This window comes from Epinephelus lanceolatus, chromosome 21 (genome assembly GCF_041903045.1).
Source record: "Epinephelus lanceolatus isolate andai-2023 chromosome 21, ASM4190304v1, whole genome shotgun sequence".
NCBI lineage: Eukaryota > Metazoa > Chordata > Actinopteri > Perciformes > Serranidae > Epinephelus > Epinephelus lanceolatus.
In genome coordinates, this window is record NC_135754.1 from 9,754,752 (window position 1) to 9,767,120 (window position 12,369).

Genomic DNA, 12,369 nt, shown 5'->3' on the forward strand with positions numbered 1-12,369 from the left:
TCTGCGCAAAGTTTCATGTCTCTACGACATACGGGGCATGAGATATACCCATTCAAAGTTTGCAATTTCAATCGGTTGCTATAGCGCCCCCCCTTTGGCCAATTGATGTAATATTGCTTCATTGGCATCCTCCCATGACCCTCTACCACTGTGCCAAATTTCACATGGATTGACCAAGTCAGTGAGGAGAAAAACATGGAACACACACACACACACACACACACACAGAGTTGTCGTCATTGTATAGTAAAGATAAGAGTGCAACAGTAGGTAAGAGTGTACTGGGAAGTCAGTACAATACAATAGTACACAGTAAGAAGAATATGCAGTAAGTAAGTAGATTTATTTATCAAGTCTATGTTAGTAGATTTGTGTAGAAATGTGTCACATGGAATGTAAACAGAAAATTCACCTTTCATCTTTCATGTAAAGTCGCACAGAAAATTTGCCACAAGATGACATCCATGTCAAAACCAAAACAAAGAAAAAAAGGTCACCTGGGAGTTTATTTTCCAATTAAGCAGACATCATAAACATTCTATGTTATAGATATTTATGGAATATCTAAGATTTTGATAATAAAAAAGATCATTTTGCATGTGATCTCAAAGGATGAAAGAATGGTTAGAAGTTGTGAACAGCGTCACTGAGAATTAACTCATCACTTTTGATCAGCAAATCATGTCCAAGTGGTTATTGGATCTACAGCACATGGTCTAAAGTGCATGGTGCAAGTGCATTTAGTGTTTGTTTAGCTTTACTTTTGTTGGTTAAATGGTGCACAATCTCAGTGCAAAGTAAGGCGCAAGGGGCAAAGGGGTTGTATTTAGTCCCTTAATTATTCATAGGTGTGTTTTGTGCATAACATTAATTCAACCAATCAGAGTATCATCTCCAATTCCCTTTAAAACCAAGGCGCATCCACCCTGTGCACTGCTATTTATATTGCAGATTCAAACAAAGTGGAGCAGCAAGCAGTTATCTGCTGAGAGTAATGCAATAAGAGCGGTAATGTCACTGCAGCAAATATCAGGGGACATTTAAGCAGCAAAACTAAAAACTGTAGTTATAAACTTGACAGAGGAAACAGAAGAAACTTTTAGCTTCAGAAATGATCAGTGAAGTTATGCCACTCTGTGTGTGTAAATGTGCACAATGTCTCTCTTCATGGGGAGTCAGACAGCAGCTCTTATCTGATCTCTGCCATGTTCACATTTTAGAGAATGTCATTAATAATTTCCTCATTAATGATGTCTTATTTCACTCACCTGCAACCCATTCGTGCATCCCTGTGTGTATAACAAGCAGAGTGTTCACGTGTTGTGAACCTGCCTTTGTAGCTCATTTTAATATCTGAATAATGTGCCCTTTAAATAGCAGGAAAATACTGCTTCACTCTGACGTTTGACCAGGTTTTAGTTAGTTATGGCACAATCGCTTTCTGCTGCCTCAAAATAGCAATACCAAGACCAATTATAAGACCTACACACCCAATGGCGCATCGATGGGTTCAATTTCATTTTGCTACTCGCTCTGACGTTGGTGCTGGCTGTGGTGACATCTTTGTCAGTCTAGAGCAATGACACATGTTCTTTGCTGTGCGCTGCTTTGTGCCGGCCGTAAGATAGATAGTAAAGTTACATTTTAATGCAGATTCTGTCTTTCTCTCTTTCTCTGTCAGGTGACTTATGGCTCTTTTGACTACACCTCACTCCTGTACCTGTCTGACTACGGCTCTGACTTCACTGGAGGAAGATTTATCTTCATGGACCAAAATGGCAACCGCACAGTGGAGCCACGGGCAGGTAACCCAGCAGCTATTAAAAATCAAATTTACGTGATATAGTACTTTTACCAGCTTCAGCTTCAAAGACATTGATGTTCGGCTTTCTGTAAGGCCGGATACTGTAAATCAAGACTATCAGTAGTAACTCCCGGCTTTGTCTATAAAAACCCATTAATCCACACTTAAAGTAAGTGATGTGAGATAGATAAAGGATTTAATTAATACAGTCATTCTAAAAATGAAATTATAATTGATGTACTAAGCTGCATTATGAATGTGGAGGTGGTTTTAGTGGGCGTAATCCTTTGTAAGTGGGTAATCAGCAGCACAGACTGCTGCACAGTGAAGATGCAGGGGATTAGGCTTTACCTTGCATATAGTCCCCAGAGGGGTACACATAAGAGCATATTGATCTCATGTGTGTATGTATAGAATATATGGAAAATATGGGCAAGGCTGCGAGTAAAAGGATATTTTGAAGTTGCCTGTGTGAAAACCACATGGCAGAATAACATGTACAGGGTTTCAGGGACAGTTCATGGAGTACCATGGGACTTCAGAGGCACATGTGAGGCATTTAAAAACAGGGGAACTGGATCAATTCTCTGGGGAGCTTGTGGAAAATCAGTGAAGTTTCCGAGCTGCTCACTTTAAAGGAATGTGCCAGAATGAGTTTGCCAACTTGTTTCAGACATCCATTGAACTCGCTGGTGAGTTTTCAGCTGTTTTCTTCTACTTTTGTTCTGCTGTCTTGACTGTGTGCTCCTTTTCAACTTTGGCAACTTTTCAATTTCATTTTCCCCAGGGCAGAGTTTGTCTTTTAGCTAGATGAAACACAAAACACACACACCTTAACAATGTTTCTGAGCTCAAAAACAACATTGAAAGGTCATGGAAACAATCTGAGTTATTGACAGAAAGTCTTAGAAATGTGGAATTTTACAGAAAGGTCAACAGGGGACATTTTTGTGTAATTCAAATGTTATTTATATAGTGAAGCCCAAAACAGGCCCTCAGGAGCCTCGCTCAGCCTTGTATTTCAGTGAAAAAATCCCCTGCGGCCCGAAAAGGATTATGCCATTGACCACCATTGTAAAAGAGACGTCTGTGAAACTGTTGACAGGATGACTCGAACTACAAACAAGGTCAAATATGAAGCTTGGTATTGTGAATTTTTGATCCATGGAGATTTATATTTGTAAAACTGCAGCCAAACAGCCAATTTAAAATCATGTGACGTCATCACAATGTAAAGTCCATGATCCAAACGGGAACTCATAGGCGGGACCAGCGGGAGAAATACCACTGCACATATGCAGTGGGCTGCATACCCTGGAATTAAACCCAGAAGCCAAAAACCAGAAGTGGGACCAAGTCATGTGTGCAAATTTTAGCTAGAGATCTAGAGTTTGGCCACCAAATAAGCGAACAGGTTACCTAAAAAGCCACAAATGTGTACCTTTCTGAGGGGGTTTTGCAGTGATGGAAGTGGAATGTTGTGGCGGTTGTCTCACTAATTTTTGAGCTGCAGACCTTACATGCCACTGTGCTGTTGTCACTACTGTCTATGGCAATATAATCCTTGAATCCAAAGTCTCATTATTTTTGCCGCCTCTTAGTAGATTGCGAAATTTGCACGCATTGCACTAGAAATCACCCAATCATGTTTCACAAACAAAACATATCTGCTCATTATTGAGAAAAATGCAAATATTTAATTTAAAAAAAAGTCAGGTCTTTCCAAATCATCTGTCTAAAGTCTGTCAAGTCTCAAATCATAAATACCAAGTCAAGTCACGTCTTTTATCAGTGTTGTTCAAGAAAGTCCTCAAATGAAGTCTGACTTGAGTCACCCACTCCTGCTAGAAACATCTATGGCGTCTGCACCAGGCGAGCAATTCTCATTAGACTGAACGGGCACCATCTTGGGGTCCAGTATCCAGATCCAATAATACATCCATGGCCCAAAACCATCAGCTTGTCTCAAGGGTGCACAACTTACATCAGCCTCTCTAAATGCCAAATTCAAATGATGAATAAGAAGTAAATAGCAGTAGCAATAGTGCTAGTAATGTATAATATGATATATATACATACAATCTGCACCCGTGTAGATAAATTGAATTAACGGTGTAGAAAAAAGCATAATAATTGGATATCCCCTGTATAAGATATTGAGAGAATAATCATATCAGGGTGGACTTTACCAGAAATGGCCCAAACAGTCATAGTAGAGTTATATATTATATCTATTATGATGTTGAGATATGAAAAAAAGCTGAATTATATTACTATTTTAACTCATTGAACCTTAGAATAACTTACAAAGGGCCTCTAAAGCCTTATACTGACACTACATTTAGCTGACAGATAAATGTTAATGGTTATGTTGCAGATTCAGATTTTAACTCACAAAATGTAACAACTGAAATACGACACATTATTATTCATCAAACTATCCAGCATTATGTAAGAATTAAAAGCCTCCTCTTGAACTAACTTTCAGTAAGTTTAGGTGCATTGTACTGATAAAAGGTCTACATCTCCTGACTGCAGCACTTTCACTTTAACTTGTGCTGTGTGCTATCAATAGTTTTACTGGAGAAACAAGTTTTAAGTCGGCCGACTTCTTCAACAGCTGGCAACAGCCCATCAATATTTCTGGTAAGATAAAGGGTGAAAATAAAGCAAGATAGTTTGTCTTGTCAAATCACCAAATTCGGCCCTTATATTAATAATGAAAGCACAGCGTGAGCAGCTGAATGAAAGGCACAGAGGGATGCGTCCTTGTATTTATAAAGAAGTCCATCTAAAGTCTGACTGAAACTTAGACTAAAGCAAAGCACTCTGTAGAGGTCTAAATAAGTCACTTTCCACTGCTGAACATTTGACTGTTAATTCAGACACTTTGGTGCTGTGATGAAAAGCTCTGATCTATTTCTGCCTGTCACTGTGCTGTCAGTCTGCTCTCATCAATCGATCAGCTGTGTGATCAACAATCACAACAGCAATTACACATATTTGTTCTTCTCTGCATGAAAAATGGACATGTGGCATGCAAAGTGTAAAAAGTGTCAGTTACATGAGTCTTACACTCATTGTGTGAGAGTTGGCAGCCCTGACATTACAAGATTGTTCAACTCTGTTGCTGTCGCAGTGTTATGGCGTGAGATTTGCCTTGGTGTCGTGAGAGCGTGAGACTTATGCCCAATGTGTGAGAGTTAGCAACCCCGCACTAACAAGTCAGTAGGTTTGCACAGTTTATTGAAGAAAGGTATTTCTACTGGTGGCTCTTTTATCATGACTGGTTTCCATACTATGACTCTTTTATGTAGCAGTTTGTACTCCAGCAAAAGAGGTTTGTGCAAAAGTGGAAGTGAATCTGTTCAATATGGAAAACATCTCCTGAGGCTGTTACCTCTCCCTGACAGCCTTACTTTCACTCATCATATCTGACAGTGAGCCATCCTCTGCCGTCTCTGTTCACCTTGTCCCTTTTTTCCTCTGCCGCTCTACTCTCCTTCCCTTTATCTCACCCATTGTCCATCATCTCCTGCCCTCTAATCCAACTCTTCTGCCAGGTTTAATCAACAGCAATTCAAAAAAGCAATCCTTCACTTTCCTGGCCTGTAATTTTTCACTTTTCCTCACGCCTCCTTTTTTCCCCCTGCGTGTCATCTCGACTCTCATCTCCATCAAACTCCCAATGTGCCAGTCAGACACAAGCCTCTTACCCAGTCAGTGAGCAACAGCGAAGCATCCTGGGCCAATGATAGTGTCCTATGATGGAGCGGTGAGGGACGTTGACTGAAGGACATATGGTAATAAAGAGTAACTGTGGCTTGCCTGCCGCGCCATCTCATGTGACAGCCATCTTGCATCAGTGAATTGAGAATAACCTCCAGACAACAGAGAGAATGGTGACACTGTGATCTTAAACCCAATGGAAGTTGCTGGGTGAAGAAGAAAAAGAGGAGGAAGGGCTGGGACAAGTGAGAAGTAAGTTCCTCCTTGATGGGTTTCTAATTCTCAGTGGAGTTGGAGCACACTCAAGAATCTAAATATGGCAAACCTGTCACCACCACTGGTGAAACCCAATGACTGTGATTACACCTGTCACTGTGGTTTTTATTTAGAGAGGTGCATCAAATAGGAGACACAGCAAAACCCCATGCATAATGCATCGATAGCCCAGATCATTTATTTGTCTCTGTCAGAACACACCTCACCTCTTTGAGGAACTCTCTGTGCTGCATGCTGGGCAGTTGACTGACAGGTTTTGACTAGGTGAGAGTCTGATCCTCATATCTGGACGGATGATTAGTTCGCTGAGATAATCATGGCTGTTTGAGGCGACAGAGACGAATAAGGTGTAATTATAACACCGGGACGACAATCAGGACTTGGCTGTCAGAGAGAGCAAATGTCAGAATGTAATGATAGTGAGCACGGGGGGGGGCTGAAGTAGGAGTGTTGTTCAAGTTGTGGAGGAAGTACAGAGGAGGAAAAAGAGTGGAGGATTAGAGGAGAGGTAGAGAGATGACTGATGGATTTACTGAATGTGAAAGCGTCCCCTATAGGGCATGAAGGGGTACAGTATGGAGGATGTCCACAGACAGAAAATATCTGGGGGATAGATAAAGAGTAGATATTTGATAGAGAGATAGGGTGTTTGGCCTGGAAAGGCAGATACAAACAGAGCACTGGAAGGACAGACAGTAAAAAAAGGCATGTCTGTCATTCAGAGGAGCCAATAGGGGTTAACCTGCCAGCTTAGACAGCCACAGGGGAATTAGATAATCTCAGCTGGGCTGCTGCCTTAAAACTATCAGTTTGACCTTGGTGGCTGCACTTCTGCAAACATAGAGACGCTTAATATAAAAATCAATGACTGGAGTAGTTCTTGGTACATAACAGGGATAATTCCTGTTTCACAAGGTGCTGTATGTGCATGTGTTATTAAAATTAGGGTTACAATTAATTTTTTTTTTTTTTTCTTGTAAGTAAATCTCATTCTCATTCTAATATTGTACTTGGGGGAATCAAAGGAGAATGAAAGGTTAGAGTTGAATGTGAAAAATCAAAAGTCCTTAGTATGGACCTTCAAAGATCAAATGCTACAAAAGCTTGATCCTAATGCTTACTGTAATGCAACCAGTGGCATCTTTTTGTTCGACCCTCCCTGCCTGGTAAATACCCATGTGTTTTAAGAAAACTGGATACACGTTCTAAGATGGGGTTTAATCCCATGTAAGTTGCTTGGCAGTTGCATTTACTGTAAAATCAACACAGAGCATGCTGATAAGGGACCTTCTCTGGTCAAGCCAATTGACCTAAGCCACGCCCCCCTCCACTCACTTGGACAAACTATCAACATTCAGTGACCTGCACTATGGCAGGTGTCACAGTACATGGCATTTGGCAGGAGGCAATTGATGATTTTTGGAGACATAACGATCAGATGTCATTGAGAAGTAACCAAAAGGGCCTAAACTACACATTGGAGGGATATATTAATCATTTTATTGTTGAGAAGGTCGATGAAAAGCTTAAATTACAAGCCAAAATTTACAGGTCACAGTGTAATCGTGATAAACCCCATCTCATTGCCGTCTCCATCAAAGACAACAAGTTAAAGTACCACTGAAGTTAAGGTTTTTGGCTCAGAATATGAGAAAAGGATAACGGCCTTTTTACCATCTTTACCAACAGTGTCTCTCCATTAATTTGGTGCTACAGTATTTACACTGAATCATTCAGCATAATGTTTGCCAACCTTTGTTATCTCTGCGATTGCAGATAAGTTAATGAAGCTAAGCTCCAGAAGTTAACATTAGTTTAACTAGAGCCCTTTGGAAAACAGCTAACAATGATGTAGCTATGATCACCAAAGTACAAAACTAGAACAAAATAGGCTAATGAACTCCCAGCAAACAAGGTGACATGATGAGCAACGCAGCTTGGAGCTAACGTTAGGCTAACTTTAGCTAACGTTAGCTAGAGATGTTAAAGATAGCTTTATATTTCTTTCCAGCAAAGTGACAATATGTTGCCTCAAACATGATGTTGACTTACCTTAAAGGGATAGTGCACCCAAAAATGAAAATTCAGCCATTATCTACTCACTCTCATGCTGAGGAACGCTCTGGTGAAGTTTTAGAGTCCTCACATCCCTTGCAGAGATCGGCGGGGGGAGCGGCTAGCACACCTAATGGCTGACGGCGCCCCAGACTAATGTCCAAGAACACAAAATTGAAACCACAAAATATCTCCAACATGCTCATCCGTAGTGATCCAAGTGTGCTGCAGCCCCGACATAAAAAGTTGTTTCGAAAAACGTCATATGAACTCTGTTTTTAGCCTCACTGTAGCCTGTAGCTCTGACTGCTTCTCTGTGCATTTTTAAACTTCAAATCTCCGAAAAAGCTCATAAAACCAAACAAAACTGACTTTCTGTAATGCATTTCAATGAACGTCCAGGCAGAGAATGTCCGAGTGTATGGGAATGGCTATACACAGTGTGATTGGCTCATCGCGTTTGAGGGCGGAACTTAGTCATAGGTCAATTGAGAGCATAAATCTAAGAGACTCCCTCTGGCTGAGTTGGTTTAGTTCTTGTTGGCTTTCCACACACATGAATGTGTAATTTAGGTGAGGTTCATTTCTTGTTTTAGTGTCCTGTAAATGAAGACATTAGGGATGTATTTTTTAGTAAATAACCTTTATTTATGTTTATTTCTTTTGGTTGGATTTGCATGAAAATTTGGTTTTGTTCCAGAAGGGGAAACTTTTTGTGGCAGAATTTCTTTGCCGGTCCTGGGATAGAAGGCAGAGTATTTCGTTTGAGGACTGAGCAGTAAAATGACATATACTCCGGATTGCTGACTGCACTGTCATTGTAACGGTGTCTTGGAAACGCACGAGGGTTGGGCATGTTTGTGTGCATGACACAAAATAAAGAAATCATCATCAAATCATCAGTGGCAAGAAATAATTTGTTGATATTGAGTTCCAGTTTACCTTCACAAAAGCCACATATAATTTATTTTGCTGTGTGATGAAGCACCTCCAGTGTTTTTAACTGTATATTTCATAAAGCTGTCTTTGTCTTTCATGATGTCAGGTGAGGTGGCTCACCTCCACTACTGTACAACACACTGAATACCAGACATCATAAACCAGTGACCAGCCTCTGGCCTCAATACTGCAATATACGTAGAGCTCATCAGTGAAGTTCCAGAAGTAAAAATGCCATTTATATTCTGAATCAAGATTTTTATTGTTAGCCATTATGTTGTAACTATCCAAGGTAGACTTAGCAAGAGCTATGAGATTGTGAAATGGTGGTATATGATCCTGTGGAAGCCACAAGTCTGTATGTTATCACCCTTGTTTTAAGAAAAAACAATTTTATTTGCAGTGTCATTGGGTACTGTGCTACCCACATTCCTAGGGTGTAACAGGGACGTCTCTGATTAGTGGAGGTTTACTGCACCTGCAAACAGCTAGTGAGACAATAAATACACTTTAACTAAATTATGAAATATTGTTACTGGCTAACCAAGCTGCTGATGTACCTAGCTAGCTGCGTAATCTTTGAGGCTACAATTAACTCACGTATTATTAGCATAACATTAGCTACGTGAATTAAACAGGATCACAAATTCACATTTCTTAACATTCTTAACACTATTACCTTATATATCTAATCAACCGTTTCTTTGCTGACGCGCCAAGAATTTGTAGAGCCTGCACTGATGGATGCATGCGCTGTGATTGCAGTGAGGAACAAAGCACTGTACCATGTTGAAGACGCACTACACTCCAGTATACTATACTATACACCATATGAAATACTACACCCACAACACAAACTACTATATATTACAGCACTATTGCTTGCAATATGATAATAACAAAGGTTGAATTCATTGGCAAATGATATCATTCGCAATGGTTTATGGGATAAGTAGTTCCTTCACTCGTATAATAATCATGTACAGAGTTGTGTACCTTTGCCTTTTTTGCCTTAGCAACAGCTGTGGCTGGAGGCGAGTGAATTTCCTCAAATTTGGCACAAATGTCCATGAGGACCCAAAGACGAACTGATTAGATTTTTGTGGTCAAGGTCACTGTGACCTCACAAAAGATGTGTTTACCATAATTCAAGAATTCATGCGGTAATTATGACAAAATTTCACAGGAATGTCTAATCGGATAAAATAATGAAGTGATGACATTTTGTATCCAAAGGGTCAAAGGTCAACTTCACTGTAACGTCACAATGTTTTGCAAAAACACTTTTCTGGCCATCACTCAACACCATAACTCGGCAACAGATGAGGAGAAATTTGGTCAGATACTGAATCAATGACAGTAATTTTTGGTGTCTACCTTGAAACTGTTCTGATTGTATAGATCTTCTGTGCTGTCAGGTTGAAGATGTGTGCAAAGCATCAAACTTTTAGTTTTTTATTTGTAGCTTCTTTTCCAGCAACATCCATATTTGTAGAATTGTCTGTTGTCTTGGCTATATATGAGTCAGGACAGGCATGGAATTAAATTGCACCTTGACTGGTTGGCGGAGGCATACAACCATGAAGCGGTAATTCTAGTTTCCATTTTCCACTTGTTTTTATTTTTATTTATTTTTTCTCCAAATCAAATGCTTCATGGTCAAGATTTATCTCATAGTTGGTTGGCTTAGGTCCAGGCTGAAAACTCTTTATTTTAGGATTTTCTGAAATGTCAGAGTGATTGAATGAGAAATTTACTTCTGGAACCGGAGCCATTTAAAAATGTGGGCGATTACTTTAGGCTCATGCCTGGTGTGTGGGAAACCACACATGCTTTCCTTTTCTCTCCAGGGTTTTGAATAGCAGCCTTGGACTGAGTCACAAAGTAATCCAGGTAACTGCATTAGAACACATTTCCCACCTGAGATCCATCCAGAATGTTCAAGTTCCTTTTAAATACAACGTCACCCCACATCATCTACCTTTAACTTCCATCCCAGCCTCCCTAGAGCTACCATACAGCCTGTGTGATTTATCCTCCACTAATCCATTATGAGGCTATGGGAGCAATCAATACATTGATTGGACAGTGTGTTGATTTGTCATGCACCTTGTGACTGTGCTGGTGGTGTTTATGGGTGTTTCACTCTAGCAACAAACCTTGGTATTTGCATGGGATGAGTCACGCACTGTTTAGCATCTTGTTAGCATTGTACACTCATCCCCTTTGGGTCTCTGAAGTTAAAGGCCTCATTAAGTGCAAATCAGTGGCGTGTTATTAAAAGCAAAACTAGCTTAGAGACATGATTTATATGGCAGGAGTTCGTATTGAACAGAAGACGATGTTAAGTAGTTGCTAACTGATAGCAACTATCTTTGCAGTAAATTAAGAAGCCAACTATGATTTGTACTGTAAGAGAGGAATAAATAATTGAAATATGTTGCTTGAACAGATGCTGTAGTGTTTCTGCAGTGCTTTTTTCTGACACCACGTCATCCAATCAGTCTGTAAAATAGAGGCATTTTTTTCATTAACTTCATGATGATAAAATTTAATTATTATTATTTTTTTTTTAATGAAATATGGTTGCCACCCAGCTCTCCTTCTATTAACTCTAAATAAACAGAAAATGTAAAATACATAAGCTCTGATGCAAATGGCAATAAAAACTAAATCTAAAAAAATTCCTTGTTATGTATGAGCCATGCTTAAAAATAGCTAAACAAGCATCTTGTTAAATCCTGGCACCTACATTACCCGCAATGCACTCACAATTTGTGCTAGTAGTGGCTAATGTACCCTTTAGCTTCTAGCCTCACGCAGAGATGTGGCGCATCTGGTAAGCTCACTTTTAACTCATCTGTCAGCAGCACATTTTTCAGTCTATCCCATTCTCATGAACATGATATCTCAAGAACACCTCAAAGGAATTTCCTCAAATTTGGCAAAAACTTCCACTTGGACTCAAGAATAACCTGATTAGAATTTGTTGGTCAAGGGTCAAAGATGACTGTCTTGTCTCATTCTCGCGAAGGCAATATCTCAAGAACACCTTGAGGGAACGTCCTCAAATATGGCAAAAACGTCCACTTTGACTGTAGCATGAACTGATTAGAATTTGGAGATCTTAGGTCAAGGTGACTGTGACCTAACAACATATATTTTTCCAGTATTTAAAGACTTCAGCCATGGCTATATCTTATAAACCCATGTTATATGTTATCCATTGATGAAGCAGTGCCACACAGCAGAAATTCTGCTGGCCAGTGTTGTCTTTATTAGGAAATACCACAACTTAACCCTACATCCAAACTTTAAGAGATGGCGATAGTACCATTGAGAGCCTTTCAGACTGCACATGTCTGATATTGTCAACAAATTTTAGCTTATTTCAGATATATTGATATTTGCATATATGTTGAGGGATCATCAGTCAGTTTAAACATGTGAGAGCTATTTTCAGACACCTCCAACCCACCTGGTCAAACACTACGTCAATGCAGGGCAGAGGCCTGACTCATTTAACTCCTAACGATGAGATGCTAAAAGATATGAATTTCCCCAGA

General features: G+C 39.8%; 1 protein-coding gene across 3 annotated transcripts in view; it reads left to right on the forward strand.

Annotated features, from left to right (window-relative positions):
- ogfod3 (2-oxoglutarate and iron dependent oxygenase domain containing 3) overlaps positions 1 to 12,369 on the forward strand; it is a 45,908-nt gene that overhangs the window by 24,739 nt on the left and 8,800 nt on the right. For all 3 annotated transcript variants that reach the window (XR_004500792.2, XR_004500793.2, XM_033611213.2), the window contains exon 8: positions 1,682 to 1,805. Coding sequence is in view for 1 of the 3 variants with exons in the window: in XM_033611213.2 (XP_033467104.1) it covers positions 1,682 to 1,805 (124 nt within the window). In the remaining 2 variants the exon portion in view is untranslated. The remainder of the gene's footprint in view (positions 1 to 1,681; positions 1,806 to 12,369) is intronic.